This window comes from Ambystoma mexicanum, chromosome 2p (assembly GCF_040938575.1).
Source record: "Ambystoma mexicanum isolate Mex_15411 chromosome 2p, UKY_AmexF1_1, whole genome shotgun sequence".
NCBI lineage: Eukaryota > Metazoa > Chordata > Amphibia > Caudata > Ambystomatidae > Ambystoma > Ambystoma mexicanum.
The window spans coordinates 107,004,362-107,023,095 of NC_090923.1; the positions used below are offsets into that span (position 1 = coordinate 107,004,362).

Below are 18,734 nucleotides of genomic sequence, written 5' to 3' on the forward strand. Positions count from 1 at the left end.
TGTTGGCAGCTTCAGTTCTGAGAAAAGAGTCACTGAGCACTGGTGCGTTTTCAGATGGTAGCTGTCATTGTTGGGGACACAATTGTACCTCAACTGCCCATCCCAGTGTGGCGCATCTCCCACCACCCGGCAATCCATCCCAGTGAAAGACACTGCCAATCTCAACTATCCATCTAGGTGCATTACATTTCCTGCCCCCAACAATCTGCGTCTTTGGGAGCCAAATCACATGCTACAGATGTTACATAGTGCCTGTCTCAGGGGAGAGCAGGGAGTAGAGGAGGCTTCAATAAATTATTATAATGATGCAGATTGTGGCTAACCTACACATACAGGCAGACTGTAGAATGTGGCTAGTTTACACAGTTAGGCTATATGCCAGATAAGGTTAACCTATGCTGTTAGGTTAGATGCTGGTAGGTGTAAGATATCAGGTAATTAGAGTTGTGGGTTTTTCTGTACTGCCTGTTTTGGTTTAGTGTGTTAGGTTGTGTTGACGGGGCTAGGTCCCTTTGGTTGGTCTCGGTTCATGTTGGGTGTGTTCGGTTAGTCACTGGTTTCGTGGGTTTCCTCATTTCGTAGTGCTTAGATGTTCAGGCATTTTCCTCCCCTTTGAAGATGAAGAGCCAGTTTTTTTTTTTTTAAAGTTCTGTTAATGTTAGAGTTTTAGATCGTCCTCCGTAGTTTTTATTTCATTCGTGAGGAGTTCCAGAATTTTACGGCTATACAAGAGAAGGCTGTTGCTTCACGTTTGTTTGCCTTGCGTAGTGTTTAGGTTCTAGATGGATGTCGTTGGAGATGTATGCTATCGGCATAGTCTATTCTGGACATGAGGGAGATGATGGCAAGTGTTCTGTGCGTTGAGAAAAGTAGTATCTTTTTGATAGTGTGCAGATGGAAGCATTTATTAATTATTGCGTTGACTTGTAGATCTAGCGTTACTTAGTTGTCCATTAGGATTCCCAGGTTGACTACTTTGGATAGTTCAGGTGAGATTCCCAGTTCTGTGGGCCATAGGATGTCCTGGTCGTTTCCTTGGTTGTAGGGTGAAATAATGATTTCCGTTTTGTCTGGATTAATGTTAAAGTTATTAGTGTTCATTGATGGGTAGAGTTCTATGAGGTAGTCCGTTAGCGTGGGCATTAGGGAGAATTCACATTTCTGTGCTAATTCCCTTCAACCTTAAAGGCCCCCAGCTCTTTTGCTGGACTTTAGGACTTGTTAATTTTTACCCCGGAGTGAGTGAGCCCTTTTTCTCACTCTTGTTTTTGGAGTCTGTCCATATGTCCATAGGCATCTACTTTTTATATGTGACACAGCACCTTCAGTGCAGTGTCAGAGAAATCCTTTAGATTTTTTATAAGGAATAAATCACTTTTCTTGGGTGAACTACAGTTCCCAAGAATAGCACAGTGAAACTGACTTCCCTGACCTTTTCTCTTTGTAGGTCCAGTACACCCCATCTTATGGGGAGTGCTGGGGGCTTACTTAGCAGCCCCTTTTCCTACTTATGTAACATTATGTTACCCTCAATACTTTAAATGGCTGCTTGCAGTGGTTTACATTTTCCTACCATTGTGCTATTCGAATGCAGACTGAATCCTCAGCTGCAGTATAGCACTCATGGGTGACCATTGTGTCAAAATGGAGCTGGTAGTCTTTTTCGCCATTTCTTGTTTGTGAGGTCTTTCTTGGGTTTTACTCTGCGTGCCAAACCAAGTTTACGCCCTTTGTTAGTTTCACCTTTGGCGGGCTTCAGTACTGAAATCCGCCTCTGGTTTAAGCGTCTAAAAGGGTGGGATGTGCCCGAAACTCCATGGTAATATGAATTCACCCAGTCTTGATTGGCTGGCTGGATGCCCTTGCAGGACAGCCACCCTGCTGTGTGAGTGAAAGCTAGGCTGTGCATGAATGGGAGAAACCTGCTGAACGAAGCTTCGCTGCATCGTTCTGGACAGTTGAACTGCCCAGTGAAGCCCTGCTACTATGTTGAAACTACTTATTCTAAGCTACAGAGATGACTTTTTCCCTTGGTTTAGTGGGACTAACTAACCCCGAGACTAACTTTGCTGAAGACGTTCCCCGACTGGCTGTACTTCTTTGCCGCTGCAGGATCCGAGTGCCAGGGGTCTAGAAATCCATAGTCTAGTGCAACGTCTGTAAGCCGGCCAAAAGCTCCAGGAGTCTCCCCAGGACCCTCCAGAAGCAGAACGACCAAAACGAGTCAACTCACCAGAGTGCTGGACTCAAAGAGTGAAGGAAGTCCAACCGGTGTCCAAGATACGCGGTGGTGCTGTACACCGAGCGCTGCGGATCCGAAAAGAGACCGTAGCTGCTGCTGAACTTCGAATTACTACCACAGGAGTCCTCAACGTTCTCCCTCTTGTCCGCACAACGGAGGACCAGGAACACTGGATCTGCATCGCTGCAACCAGACAAGAGCCAGCTGGACGCTCTAACCAAAGGTACTGTTCTGACTTTGGGGTACTTACATCATGGTCTGTAGCTTCCTCTTCTCAGTTGAGCCTTGCAGTAGCTCTGTGCTCTAGAGTTGATCTCAGCTCTAACAGCTTGTGACACTACAGTGATTTTTTATTCAATAAACTCTAACTTTGTGCAAGACATTTGCTATCAAGAAGTGCCTAAGCTCCATAGACTTTGCTCCAATTGACTGGCTGTCCTGGCTCCCTGCAGACTCTTCTGTTCCATTGACTGATTTTTACTGTCCCTCATAGGTGATGCCTTGGTTTTAAAGCATTATTGGGAAAAGTCTTTAATATAGACTTTGACAGATTTAAAGTGCTTACATGCCCTGAGAACCCATTGATCTTTTGTTCTTCCTCTAACCTCTCCCTTCTACCAACCTCAGAATTTATTAAGTGTAGAAGTGATACATAAATGCGTTAGTGAAGTCACCTCAGGGTTTTGATAAGTGTGTATGAAGCATCTCTAAAGAGCATCTAATTGCTTTGTGTTGATTCCGAGAACGTGTTCTGAAGTATATTTTGATTGTTGCACATTGCCCTTTTTAAAGAATGCTTATTTAAAACTGACAGTTAAATAATAATTTTAAACTAGAAACTGAGTGTGTTATTTGGATACTTGTATTGGTGGATTTCATTGCTACAGCTCTCATTTACAACTCCCATAAGGTTACTACATCAATTCTTGCCTAAAAGTGGGGTTCTCTCATTTATGTTGAATTTGTAGATTTGGGTATCATCTGCGTAATTGTAGCATGTGAGGCAGTGTCTTTTGGATAGGCCGATTAGGGGGGGCGTCAGGGAGATGTTGAATAGTGGGGATTGTGAGGTGCCCCGAGGAACTCCACAAGTGGTGTTTGGCAATGTGGATTTTAATTTTTAACCATATTGTTTTTTCTTCCGTACAGAAAAAATGTAATCAGAGTAGTGCTGCGTTAGCGATCCCTATATCTTCAAGTCTTTTGACAAGGGTGTTATGGTTGACTGTATCAAAGGCTGCAGAGAGAGAGAGTAGCATCAGTGCTGAGTTTGTGTGGAGTCTGCATTGGTCTTTAGGTCATCCCATATATAGACAGTAGTGCTGTCTCCGTTCCTTTCATGGGCCTGATCTAATAGCTGGTTGTTTGACATGTTCCAGTAGGATTCGTACAAAATGACCGAATCCAATTTACCTACCCCACCAAAAGACCTAAAAACACATACTACAAAAAGTTTGAACTTTTTGTGGTATGTGTTTTAGGTCTTTTGGTGGGGTACTACTACTGCAGCTTTGGAGGTCTGCAACCTCTCAAGGCTCTCTGCAGCCTTGCTGCCAAAAAGATGGTCACCATCAAAGGGCATGTTGAGAAGCCGGGCTTGTACGTCAGGAGCCATGTGCAGACCCGACTGAACGGATTCACACATGGCATCCTTGCCATCCTGAACGAGGGCAAGAAAACCATCCCGTTCCTCCCTTTCGGGAATATGTTCAGACGCCAAAGAGAGACAATTCCAGAGTGTGAGTGAAACGTGCTAAGGCACACGCAGAGTTGGCTGCCTGTAAAGGCTTACCCCCTGAAGAAAACACTTTCTTCGCCCCAACCATCAAAACGTTTGTCGCCCCCATCAGGAGGGATGGTAGTGTACAACGCCTGCTTTGCTGGAGCTGTAGCCGCCTGCACCACCAAACTCTCCCGAGTGGAGTGCATAGTCAAGTAGCAGGGGTCGCTACTGGCTGGACGGTATTTTTCCGGCAACAACTTGCTCACTGCCGGGAGACTCTCCGGAGCAGTCCAAGCCACTGCCCTTCTCTGTAAAGCCATATGAAATGGCAGCACAGGGTCGGTGGGTGGACCTTGGTCAAGGATATCTGTCAGGTCATCCTGCAGAAAATTCACTGGTGGCGCAGACCACCCCCCTAAGTAGTCAATCACCCTCGACATGAGACGCTGGTATGAAGACTCGGCGTGAGTGCAAGGCTCAGGCCTACCGAAATCAACCTCTGGAGAGGTGTCGTGCAAAGACTGACGCAGGTCTTCCAATTGACTATGACCAGGCAAGAGTTTGTCAGGAACCTCATCAGGAACCAAACCTTCATCACACCCTTCATCCACCTCAGAGATGTAATCCAGAGGCTGGAATAAATCCCTGGATGAGGGCACAGAAAAAGGATCAAATACAGGCCTCACTGACTTTCTCAGGGACTTCCTTTGAGTTTCCACCGATGCATGGGGTGCCTCTGGTAAAGCCTCCACAAAAGGCTTCGACTGCTTCGACACAGGCCTTGAGGCCGGAGCCCCGAGCGGGTCCTTCGACTGCCTCAGCGCCGATGACTTCCTCGGAGGCGGAGCCTCGAGAGTCCCGACGGACTTGGCGCCGACATCTTCTTAGAAGACCTCACAGGCTCAGACGGTCTCGAGGACCGGGACCGGAAGCGGGCATGGCTAGAGCGATCTACCTTGTCCAATCGGGTCCTCGATGGCTCCCAATCGCGCTGATCGCCCGAGCCCAAAGGCGTGCGATTGGTGGCCCTTGCGCGTTCCTTGCCGGCTTCTCCTAAAGAAGCGGACAGAACAGAGCCCTGCGATTCGAAAATCATCATTTCCTTACGAAATGCGTCCCATTCCGCACGAGAGGAATGCTTGGTAGGACAAGCTACCAGCCGTCTGGCAGAGTCTTCAGACGAGGACAGCAAAGACGACCGGTGCTTCTGCGAGTGCCTAGAAGAGGCAGAGGAATGGCAGGAACCACCGGGACCGAGACCCCCTGGACATACGCCGACAGAGTCATCCCTCGAATCGTCGGTCGAAAGCCCAGCAGATTTCGACTTTCAGGGTTTGGGAACCCTACCTACAGATAGCTTCTTCCGCAAGGTCTTAGACGTCAAAGACTGGCAATCGTCATAGTCATCGGTGGCATGGTCCTCGCCTAGCCACCAGAGGCAGACTTTGTGCGGGTCCGTAAGCGACATCTTGGAACCGCAGTCCTGACACTTCTTGAAACCTGGCCGCGGGGTAGAAGACGAAGACATGATATCTTTCACAAACAACCAGGTTCGAAGAACCGCTAGAAAACATAAGAACCGAGGCGAGCCGAGATCTCTGAAGCGAACACGTTCGCACAAAAAACGGTACCGAGGCTACGGGCGTCGTGCGTCCTACATCTGGTGACGACGGCGGCCCTCGAGGGCAGAGTATGGATGAAGGAAAAAATTCCGAAGCAGCACAGCTGTGGTGATTACCTGTCAGATGTGGAATACGTCGGAGGAACAAATCTCCTCGAAATAACCTCTTCCATTTGTTATATGGTTATACTTTGAACATGAGTTCAACTAATATTGCTACTACTATTGCAAAGCTTACTTTAAAAGGAAGTCATAATCATGGTTGGCTCAAATCTGAGGAGTGGTCTGATGTATGATAATGTGAAGGCTTGTGGTCCATTGAAAGTGACATGTTAGAGGATTAGGTAGTATTACGATGGTGTTCCCTATGCAAGGATCGCTTTGTAGAGGTCAGGTGACCAGATCAGCTGGGGAGCCTGTCTTGTTGCTTTTGTTCACTAGGCTGATGAATTGGTCTCTTGAGATTTGGGAAAAGAGGTTCTGCCTAGTCTGTGGGTCGGTTGGTTAGTTCGGTGGGTCAGTCTATATCGCGTGATCCATTTTATGTTGCCAATTTTAAAAAGTGATCTGCGAGATAGTCGCATGGTTTTTGCGAAGGGCTTGGGGTCTGTTGGGGAGAATTCTCAGAAACGTGTTAATGTCCTTCTACCTTCGAGACCCCCAGCTCTTTTGCTGGACTTTAGGACTTCATCTCATGTAATTTTAAATGTGATTTATTCTCTGTTTATTTGACTTTGGAGTTTGACAAATTCCATAGGGAACATCTTTACATTGCGTCACACGGCACCTTCAGTGTAGTGGCACAGGGAAGTCTTTTAGATTTTTCAATGTCTCTTGGTGAAACTACGGTTTCCAAAAGAAGTGAAGTGAAATTGACTTTACTTACATTTTGTAACTTTCTATACCCAGCACACACCCTCTTACAATAGGGTGCTGGAGGGGTTACTTAGTATCCCATTGGTCTAGTTTCTCATGTAACATTTTTATGTTACCCTTTCTACAATTAATAGCTGGTGCCAGTGGTTTACTTTTTACTACCATTGTGTGCGTTTACCGCAGGCTGCGTTCGCAGCTGCAGTAAGGCAACCATGGGTGCCCATTTTGTCAAAATGCCCTGGTCTTTTTTTTGCCATTTCTTGTTGGAAAGGTCCTTCTTGAGATTTACTCTGCGCGCCAAATCAGGTTTGGTCCGTTTGTTCATTTTGTCTTTGGCAGGATTCAAGAGTGAAGCCTGCCTCTGGCTCCAGTATGTCTGGCAGAGGCAGGCAGTGAGGGAGGTGCCCTAAACTCCGTGCTTAATCCCATTGGTTACAGGAATGCACCCAAAGGGTGATTGGCTGGCTGTCCAGCAAGGACAGCCACCCTGCTGTGTGATTGACAGCTAGGCTGGAATGAATGGGAGAAACCTGCATAAAAAGGTGAGGCTTTTTGGCTTGGAAGGCAGTCGACCACTGGATGAAGGAATCCGAAGAACTTGGAAGAGACGCCTGCTGCAACTCCTGGACTGTTGGTGTGCCCAGTGAAGCCCTGCTGCTGTGCTCTAGCTCTGAATTCACCTCGACTAGCGAAGACCTGCAAGGACGAGTTCTCCCTTTGAGTTGGTGCGACCAATGAACTCCAAAGTAAGCCTGTCTCGACATTGTCTCGAAGCTGGTTGTATTTCCACTGCTGCTGGAACCGAAGTGCCAGGGAGAGGAACACCAGATTGTGTGCATTGCTTTTAAGTCGACCCCGAATGCTAGGAAGACCCTCTGGACTTCCCTGATGCAGGACTGACCAAGCCTGAGCCACCTCAACAGAGTGCTGGACCCCAGAAGCAAGGAAAGTCTGAAGTGGTATCCGAGAACCAGTGTTGCCATTTGCTGTCGAACGCAAGGCGCTGAAACACCGAAGGAGCACTGAATTGAAGTTTACCGACTTCTGCCGCTGACCTTCCCATTACAGAGCAGGAGTCCCCCAGACGTCCTCCCTCTTATCCCCATGACTGAGGCTCAGGAACAATCGGATTTGCAGAGCTGTACAGGAACAGAAGGCAGCTGGAACCATTTCATTTAACCAGAGGTACTGTAAAGTCTAAGAGAACTTACCTCTTGTTGGGTAGCCTTGCTTGCTCTCAGTTGAGTCCGGTCTTGGTTACCTTGCAGAGTTGCTAAAGCTCCGTCCCTCACAAGCCTCCCAGTTTGTGGCCCGTCAAGTGTTCTATATTTAAACATTTCTAAAAACATTCTGAAAGACTTTTTACCTACCTGCAAACAAGATCTTCAGATCCCCTTGACATTGTGCAATTAACATTGGCTGTCCTGGCTGCCTGAGTGACTCTTACCTCCGACTCTGTGCTTCATCTTTTCCCCAGGAAAGGGTTAATTTACTGAAAATTGGAAGGTTTCAAAAGTACTTACCTGGTTACGACTTATTTGTTAACCATGGTTTTATTCCTCTATACCATCTTTTACACCAAACTTAGAATTGCTCTAAATGTACCAGTGATAAACCAATGTCCACAGTGTGCTAGCTATTTTAGTCACCTGAGGGTGTAGGAAGTGTGTGTGCCTATCACCTGATTTTTGAAGTGTATTTTAATTGTTACATATATATTGCTCCCTTCTGAAGAAGGCTTATACAACGGACTGAAATAAATTTATCAAGAAATCTTGTGCGTTTATTTGAATAACTGCTACTGTGAAACTGTCACAACATTACTGTTCACATTGACCCCTCTTGAGATCAGCCTGGCTGCTCAGCTACACTGCCAACCTGTGTAGTTCAGACTTATACCAAAGGTTGGGTTCCTATAGCCAGGCGGTCAAGGTTATTGTAGTGCACCCAAAGGGTACTGCATACAAACTTACTCAACAGTGTCTTATTGCAACCAGGAGGGTTTCTCATCTTGTTTATGATGTTGAACAACTCTGTTGTTGATTTTCTTGATCCGTTCATTTTAGTAATTGTTTTGCATTGAAAAGGTCTGCTTTGTATGATTGGATCTGCCATTCATATGTTCTTTTGCCGTGGATGCCATTTTTCCTCAACTCTTGTTCTAGTTTCCGGTTTGTTTTTTCATTGCTTTGGGGAGTGTCATGATACAACTAGCCGCTGACCTCTCGATGGGTTGACTATTTTTTTCCAGTGAATTATTATCTATTGTTTTCCTGATCCAGTCCATTATTATGCCTGTTTTTTCATCTATGTCAGTTTTGTTCAGGGTGGCGATCGATGACTTTGACAATTCTTTTTCCTTCAGGTCACTGCTTTTGATGATTCTCGCCTTTGCTTTCCAAATCATGGGTAAGTGGGGTTACTTAGGGGCTTGCTGGATGCTTTTGACTATATTTGGACCACAAAGGGTATGAGGCAGACACTCCACAGTATTGGGAGTGGAAGTGCTGTTGTGAACAGATTTTTATTGGCGTAAAAAGATTGCATCTAGGGTGTGGTCCCCTGTATGCATGGTACCTTTCACCATTTGTCAGTTGCATTGTCTGAAGTTTAGTTACTGTTATCTGCAAGTTTGTGTTCTCTACGAACCATATGTTGAAGTCGCCGAGAATGATCAGGTGGTCATGCTTATTGTCCATGTTAGTGACAGCTTCTACACAAGTGTCTACGAAGGTTGGCATATTCTGTCTTTCTAGGTCTTCTAGTGGTTTTCCTTTGAATATTTGGATGTGAAATACAACATGTATTTCACAGTTGTGAATGCCTTGCTGTGAATCTGTGGTTTGCTAATTTTATTGTAGTGTATTCTTGTGCCTTTGTGCCAAATGTGGTACTTGCTGATTTGAGGTTTGCCCTGTGTTGCTCCTTGGGTTTTCTGTTCAGTACTTGGATGTGGTGTACTTCAGTTACTACTGCCTTCGAGGGAGTCTGAGGTGCTCTTTATTTGCAGGGTCTTGTGCCCAAGTGTGGTAGTTGTCGATGTGAAGTTCTTCCTATGGTTTAATTTTCTTCTTTCGGGTTACTTTGGTCTGGTCTTTTGTTTATGTTATTGGATCACAAAAGGCATTAGCCTTCATGCGACAGTGTATTTTGTCAACCTTCCTTGTTGGTTCCCGGTTGGTTCCTATTTGGTTTGAGAGTTTCTTTGTATTGTCTGTTAGTTTAGGTGAATTTTGAGTGGGACTGGGTTAAGGGGTGGGTGGATTCAATAGGATACACCGTGGCTATTGAGCGTCAAGAAGAGCATCACTACCTGTACCGGGCAGGGAAATGGACAAGGTCTTAGTGGGACAGGACATGTCAAAGCGCAGAAAACCGTGGAGTGGCTATCCTTTCGCGCAAATGGGAGCTGGACACCACCTAGTCACTGTCCCAGATTTAAAATCAGATGTAGAGTGCAGTACAGCTCAATGTTGTGGCTAAGTATGGATTGTAGCACAAATCAGCACAGTGAATAGCTATAGTGCACCACACTGTTGAACAGAGTAGCCAACTATAGGGTGCAGCACAGTATAACTCAGCCCAACTGTAAGGAACATCACAGGGGCCAACTGTACACAGATTGACCAGCTATGGGGCGCAGCGCAGTTCAACACTAGCTAACTATGCACCTTATTTAAAAAGTGTTAGTGTGTGGCTCTTACCTGCATAGTGACCAACCGGTCATCCACCATTACCTCCTTCGTTAGGAAATCTGCTCCTATTGTTGCTTTGTATTGATTACTAAACTTCTTGTTGACATACTGGTTCATGAGTGATGTTTTACCTACCCTGTAAACAAAATAAAAAGGCAAACTGAAGAATAGTACCACTCCAATGGATTTAATTTTAAACATACTTTATAAATCCTACATTTGTCATATTTTAGAATATCAGAATCCTTAATCTACACAATACATTTTTTAGTTGACTTAAAAACTGAAAGGCCAATTAAGCCAAACAATTGTTTATAAATACTCGCTGCACAAGATGCAATTTAGCATAGAGCAGTGGAAATCACTTAGTAAATACTCCATATCTACAGCACGTTCACTCAGCTAGTACCAAGGTGCTAACTGAGGTGAAAAGGCAAGGTAGGCAACAAGTAATTGTCTTCTGAAATTGCAGGTAATCCTCCTGAAATCAAGTGTTTTCATAGAGGAAATAAGAAACTGGTTAGGTAAGATTCTCATAGTAATGGTAAATCTTCCTGACCTGTGTCAACCCCAGAACATTTTGCTTTACTGGTGGATTATTTGTCCTTATACTGTATAGAACTGTACTGTACAGCGTACATGTGCGAAATGTTAAACATACAACTCATGCCTTGTAGACATTTTTACTAGCCCTACAGGTCTAGTTAGTTAATCTACTCGCCCCAAAAGAGTCTCTCGCCCATTCATAAAACAATTTTTTTTTTTAAAAAAACCCACACAAATTACTTTCTTAAATGGTGCATTTCACCATTAATACGTGTTCTAATGTACTATTTTGCGCAATGCTGCCACCTATATCCCAGACGCGCATAGTGAAACGTGTATTTGGGGGTTACTGCAATGATCGTTTGTTTGCAGTGAAAAAACAAACATTACCTTCAGCTCTTTAAGGGCGACTAGCATGCAAAAGATCCTCGCTCGTCATAAAACCTCATTGCTTATGTGAGCGGGCGAGGAGATTGTGACCCCTGCAACTCACACCACATTTCCCCCCACAAAAATTATGAAGTTAAATATAAAATAACTTTAAAGAGTTAGGGTTAATCTAACAAAAAGCAAAGTCCACAAATAGTGAGAGCAACAACGTTAAAGTACACACACTGTATGTCACTACAAATTCAACCAAGAAAATACACTAAGCTCTAAGCAGGTTACATCAATACAACAGTTGAGACTTCAGGTTGGGTTTCCCCACTATTTGTAGAACGTACTTTGTTAAATTAACCTTCACTCTATAGGGCAGATCACCAGACAAATTAAAAAAATAAACATAGGAAAAAGGCTAGGTGCACCTCTTGCAAGGATAAGTTTTATTTCTCATACAAAAGAGAAAAAGTACATGTCAGTAGGGGCATTCACACCCGACTGCCATTGAGCGCACTTGTTCATTCGAAGCGATACAACACCTTTTAAAGGATTCCAGGGTCATCTATGACACACACGACAAAGGCACTTGTTCCTCACTTGCATTGGTCATTCCCTATGAGCATACCACCCGCTCTGTATGGGATGCCGGATGATTGGTTACGATTTGTATGTGCCAATCCGCTGCCCCGTGGTCTTCGGCTTCGCCATCTTGGTTCTAGACACCAGATTGGCGACCCACTTAAGAATGTTTCCTTTCCCACGGACACCTCACGTGATGTGCACCCGGTAATCTGAAATGAGCTCAGTGGATACTCAAGGTGAAATGGGCCCTCTGAAAGAAAAGGAGCTTCATTTGGATCCCAGACACGGGCGCCTCTGCCATGCAGCTCAGTGATGCCCTAGATGTGTTGGCCTCACCCAGTGTCCATCGCACTACAAATCACGGGACATTGTGCTCTGCTTCCCCGTTGGCGGATGCATCCTACCCCGACCTTCACCTGGGCTCCTCCAAGACCACACTAATCCGTCAAATAGTGAGGGATTTAAGAATTCTATTGATGGGCGCCTGGAAGTTCAAATGGTGTGTTCATTATCCAGGGGGGCGCTAGAGACCTAAATGAGTCGTGCAGTTTTGGCTGCTCAGGACCTCTGCCCTGGCTCCCAGGAGATTGTCCTTCAGGCACAGGCGCAGCTCTGCCCGCGCTTGGCTATTCACATTCTTTTCTGATGGCATAGGCCTGCATACAATCAATGGGCAGTTGAATCTCTGTGGGAAGGCCTTTTCATCCGATGTCTGAGCTGGGAAAGTATTTTTGCGCCGGGCGCCATTACACACTATTACTGTGGCCATGGCCTTCTTAGGCCTCAATCTTACTATGGCTGCATTTCAAGGCTTTCTGCTGCGGAACAGGGCTGGCTATTACATGGTCCATTCACATAATTTCCTGCTATGTTCCCTCACCTCACTGATACACCCTTAAGCCTTCTCGGACACATACCCCACTACCCCCATACCCTACCCTTATGTCAACTGTTGCTCACCACCATTAATCCTACTGCCATGCTTCTGGGTTTCTTTACGCCTTTAAATATATTTTTCGCAACCTGAAACGTTTTGGGGGGGCATGGGACTTGGACATGCAGCCAGCCATTTTGAAAGAAAAAAATAAAAATAGAAGAAAAAAAAATAGAAAAACCCACACACACTGCGCTGGCGATTGCTCAACATGCACCAATATCCATCCACAAGGATGGACCATTATGCCTGTTTTGCCCAATTCTTCTACCGTGCTCCCCACCCCCTTCCGTCCAGCCTACTTCTGCTGGAGTGTCCCGATATACATTCTGGTTGTACCATCACCATCGTGTGGCAAATGCTGGATGTGACTTTCCTGGACTTGATTCACGATTATATTTGCTCTCCCCTCTTGCTTCTTCACTCTTTTTGACTGCTTACTCTGTTCTCTCCTCCTTCTCCCCCCCCCCCCCCCCCCATCTCCTCCCCTTACTTTCTATGCACTTTATCAAAATTGTTCCTGGACCTAATATGATAGTAACCTCGTCGGTCTCCTTCCCCCACCCCCTTTAGCACCATCTGAAATGTTGTCAGGCCTAGTACGATAGTCGCTTGTTCTGTTCCTCCACCCCTCTCCCTCACCTTTTATTTTTCACCGGCTCTACCAGTAATGGCGTCAGGCCTAGCATGGTAGTCACCAGTCTGTTTCCATTTCTTTCCCACTCTCCCCATCCCTTCCTTATCCATGTCTTTGCTCTTGCACTATCTGAAATGTCAGGCCAAGTACAATAGTTAATTTTACATCCTTACTGTTCATGGCCTGTAAGAATGCTATTTAAATAAACTATATCCCCACCATATCCCTAATATGGGGGAAACCTATTTGCATTAGTCCGATTACTTGAGAGCTGTATTGGTGGAGGAAATAAAAAAAACACGCACGCTTGCTTGGCCCTTGAGCTAATTTGCATACCCACAATGCATTGCACAATACTCGGAAATGCAAGTGCACTTCCAGTGATGGCTCAGAGTCTCAAATGAATGGAGAATAATCACACAAATAGAAAAGTCCTTGGTTGCCAGCTGATAACTTGATCGCTGTGCAACAGCATGTTCAAGCAGTTAACTGTGGCATACCGGTTGCTCAATCAAAGAGCATGTGATGAATGAATCACCAGAATTTAGATAGCATCTGAAACGTGCTTCGGCACACACGTCATGCTAGCCTATGCATTTTCGGTCCAGCCCCATGCAGACATGAGATCTGTTTGTGCTCAAGAGCAGGGTCAAATTACAGTTTGCGCAAGAGAACGAAAGAAAAATAAAAACATTTTGCCTACAAACATGAAGCAGAAATAGTATCACAAAAACAAACTATCCCTGCTATCGTATAGTTACTCTATATGCCATGTCCAAATCATGCTAGATGCCAGTCTACATTTTGAGCACACAATATGGTTCGTTAGTGTACTTACTAGGACGAAGGGTACACCATACACAACTATTTTATCAGATTCCAGTTGCCCATAAGTAACACTCTTGGCTGGTGGAAGGCTTTAATAACGGGCCACAAACCCAAATGCATGATTGCAAATTTCTGATCGAAGTTCTCCCAGAGATCGAAAACGTAATATTTTCTTGAATCTTCTGAATGGACACATTTGTTCTTTCACTCATTTGTTCTTTTGCTTATTCTATTTACTTAACAGTTTGAAAACAAATAATGATTTTTTTTGTGTATGGAAATTTGTTTTGCTCTATATTAAATTACTAACTTTGCTAAAAAATGCTGAATTCAATTTTAACGGAAATAAACTAAAAATAAAATAACTCTTTGGAAGTCAGAGGGTACAGATTTAATGTATTGAGTAGAGTAAATTAAGTACATGTATGGAGAGGCGCACCATGGCTCCTCACTTCACCCGAGGTGTCAAATACTTTACACGTGCCCTGTAGGCAAAGACGCCAAAAAATAGGTTCAATTGTTAAGTACTGTATGGATACAATTAGAATGCACGAGCCATTTATCAATCTATAATTTAACTTGTCGGTGCTAGACCCATGCACTGTGATGTTGCCATGTGCGAGCAACCGCCATGGTGTGCAACATTTTTAATTTAGGCACAGTGGGCATTTATAACACCAATAAAATTACTTCTGGATCCAGACTATAAAATCATGTATTGGTGAGACTACAACTGACACTGAATCACTGCTAAATAAAGGCACAGTAAGTACAATGATCTGTGCGTCAAAGTAGATAGTGAGATTTTAAATCCCAATTCCCATGCGCCACAGTTATTTTAGACAGCAAATTAAGGCTATTCTCCCATTGCATCTTCAGTTTCTGAACATGCAATACTGTAGTAATCTACGCACATGACGACTCTGAAGCCAGGCTCATGCAGGGCTTTAGTTAACTGCATAGCACCATTATAATCAGAAGGAAGTCCAGGGAGAGGCTCCCTGCCTCTCTCAAACTTGAGCAGGACCACCTAAGGGTCCGAAAGCAACTCAAGAACCTCCTTTTCACTTCCGTTCCCTCTCCCTTGCTGATACCCATGTCTGCTACGCAAAATGGTTATCTGACCTCCCACTGAACCTCCAGGACCAGGCTCCTGCACGACCAGTTGCCCTTGCACTGCCTCCTGGCCTCCCAACCACTTGGGTAATGCATCTGCAACCCTATAGTCCCCTGACAGTGCACATATGAGCCACCGCCATGGCAGCAATTACACATTACATTGCATGCTCCCCTCCTCAGATGCTTCACAATACTGTTGCTATGTGGCGGGTGAGTGGATGCAACTGCTTCAAGTTGTCTGGGGTGCAAACATGGTGGCCAGTGCTTAAAGCTTGCCTCGGTCTGTTTCCTGGTTGCCATATATGCTTTGCCCATTTTCACCAGCCATCAACTGCGTTCCCTAGAATTATTCACTGGGGAATCCCCGTCCATCCTTCAACAAAAACACTGATCTCCTTATTGCCACAGGCCAAAATAAAACCTGTGGGAGTGATTGGAGAATGGTATGATTCACTCCACTCAGACCCAGGGTGTTGTGCAAGTTCCATGAGCGCCAGTTAGGAACCGAATGACCGGATGGAAGGATTGACCGATGGATGTACGCATGTACCAGACACACCTGATGTTGTATAGCACATATAGAAGAAACGGGTGTCATTTTGAACTACACTAAGGTAATAACAGAGCAGAGGTAGTCCTAGGGTATCGAACTTTTACAGAACAAGACGGATTTTATTATGCGCCCGATCCGTGACCAGTGATCCGTGACCAGCAATGTTGTCACACAAGGTGTTGGAAGGAACAAGTTACTTACCTGTAACTGTTGTTCTCCAGCATGGGTCTGGCATGGATTCACATGCTCATGAATATTCCCCGTCGTCAGGCTGGGAATCCTCGGTAAAGAAAAAAATCAGTATCAGTTTCGTTTCTGATCTTTCTTTCGTAGTAGTAACCAATCACTGATCTCTGCGTCATACTGACCACAGCCAATGACTGCCCTCTACCTAAGCCCCGCCTTTGGCAGCCATCTTCAGATTTGGTAGCACGTGAAGTGGAAGTATGACCAAGTGAAGAGCCGCAGAGGGGTAGGCAGGAGGGTTCGCATGCGAATCCATGCCAGACCCATGCTGGAGAACAACAGTTACAGGTAAGTAACTTGTTCCTTCTCCAGCATGGGGTCTGGCATGGATTCACATGCTCATGAATAAAGAATACATAGCAGTACACACATGCACAACCACGGGAGGTGGCAAAGGCTCAACATTAAGCATTACATCAAACTCAACATTAAGCAATTCTTACCTCCTCACCAGGCTCACCTTAGGCGAACAGGTTGCGCAGCACTGCTTGGCCGACCCTGGACTCCTCCCTGGAATCCCGATCGACGCAGTAGAATTTTGTGAAGGTGTGCGTCGACCTCCACGTAGCAGCCCTGCAGATGTCCAGCAAGGGCACACCAGATAGGAACGCCGTGGTAGCTGCGATCGCTCTGGTGGAATGGGCTCTCGGACGGCCAGGCAGCGGTCGGTTTGCCAACCGATGACAGTACATGATACAGCCGGAGAGCCATCTGGAAATGGAAGCCTTCGAGAGAGCCTTCCCCTGATTGACAGGTCCAAAGTTCACAAAGAGTTGTGACGTCTTCCGAAAACACTTTGTGCGGTCCACGTAGAACTTCAGCGCTCTAGCCACATCCAGCGAGTGCAAAGTCCTTTCAGCCGGCGACGAAGGAGACGGGAAGAAAACAGGCAACACCAAGGGTTCGTTGAGGTGGAAGTCTGACGGCACCTTGGGCATGAAGGAGGGGTGCGTCCTGGGCACTACCCTCGTGTCGTGAAAAGTCAGGTACGGGGCCTTGCAGGAAAGGGCCTGGATCTCTCCCACCCGTCGTGCGGAGGTGATGGCCACAAGAAACGCTGTTTTCCACGACAAGAACTTCAACGGAGCCGAGTGCAGAGGCTCGAACGGAGGTCCCATGAGCTTGGTCAGCACCACGTTGAGCTCCCACGCCGGGGCTGGAGCCTTCACCGGCGAGAACGATCTGAACAGTCCCTTCATGAACTCTTTCACCAGACGATGAGACCACAAAGACGTCCGCCCCGTGGTTCTGGTGTATCGGGAGATCGCAGCAAGATGAATCTTGATGGACGCGTGCGCCAGTCCAGCTTTGGCCAGCGTCAGTAGGTATGGCAGTACTTGGGGAGCCGCAATCCGTAGAGGGTTAATCTTCTGTGCGTGGCACCAGACAGAGAACCTCTTCCATTTGTGCCCGTAGCATTTAAGAGTTGAGGACGCCCTGGCCTTTGCAAGAACCTCTCTGCAGTCGGCCGGTATGTCGTATCCTCCAAACTCTAACGCTGCAGGAGCCAGGCCTGCAAGCTCAGCGACTTCGGGTCGTGATGGAGGATGGCGCCTCCTTCCCTGGAGAGAAGATCTGCGTCCACTGGCAGCTTGATTGACGGGGACGCTGACAAGTCCAGAAGGTCCGGGAACCATATCTGCCTCGGCCACGCAGGTGCGACGAGGATCATCCTGCACCATGACCTCTTGAGCTGGTTGATGAGCCGGATCAGCAATGGCAATGGAGGGAACGCGTATAGAAACAGGCCCTCCCAGGGGAACGAGAAAGCATCGCCCATGCTCCTCGGCTGGGGAAACCTGCTGGCGAACCTCCGGCACTTGGAGTTCGTCGCCGTCGCGAACAGATCGATCTGGGGTGTTCCCCACCGTCGGAAGAGGCGGTGCACTAGATCCTGTCGTATTTCCCACTCGTGGCACGAGCGCAGCTCCCTGCTGAGTGAGTCGGCGATGGTGTTTTTTTATCCCAGCCAGATGAAACGGCACCAGAAACATCCCTTGGGCGACGGCCCAATGCCACAGATCCTGCGCCTCCATGGACAGGGCTGGGGACCTGGTTCCGCCCTGTTTCCTGATGTAGAACATGGTGGTGGTGTTGTCGGTGAAGATCCTCACCACCTTGCCCTTGAGGGATGGAAGAAAGGACCTGAGGGCCCAAAACACTGCACGGAGCTCCAGGACGTTGATATGGAGGGACTTCTCCGTCGGGAGCCAAAGGCCTCTCGCGTGCAGATTTACGGTGTGCGCTCCCCACCCTTCCAGGGAGGCATCCGTGGTCACTGTCTCCTGGTGGCCGGGGGTCTGGAAGTCCATGCCCGCCGTCAGATGCGCGCGGGTGCCCCACCACCGGATCGCTCGCCGGAAACTCTCGTGGAGTGTGATCCTCTCCTCGAAGCTGCCGGTCGTCTGGATCCAGCGGGCGTCCAGGAACTCCTGCAACAGGCGCATCCGGAGCCTGCACAAGCGGATGAGGTAAATGCAAGAAGACATCATTCCGAGGAGGGACTTGATGGACCTCACCCTGGACGCGTCCGCAACCAGCATCCGCTGCACCTTGCCCAATATGGCCCTCGTCCTTTCCTCCGACGGAGAGGCCAGAAGCGACACTGTCGATCTTCGCTCCCAGAAACAGTGCGTCTTGCGCAGGCACCAGGTGGGACTTGGCGTAGTTTATGGAGAATCCCAGGTCCGTGAGAAGTTGGACGGTCCTTGCCGTGTGCTCCACGGCGAGCTCCTTCGTCTTCGCTCGGAT

At 46.8% G+C, this 18,734-nt stretch overlaps 1 protein-coding gene across 1 annotated transcript in view; it reads right to left on the bottom strand.

The window, feature by feature from the left end:
* The window catches only part of RAB7A (RAB7A, member RAS oncogene family), a 263,332-nt gene that overhangs the window by 121,552 nt on the left and 123,046 nt on the right, over positions 1-18,734 (bottom strand). Inside the window, exon 3 of the mRNA XM_069643349.1 lies at positions 10,167-10,293. Coding sequence (XP_069499450.1) covers positions 10,167-10,293 — 127 coding nt within the window. The remainder of the gene's footprint in view (positions 1-10,166; positions 10,294-18,734) is intronic.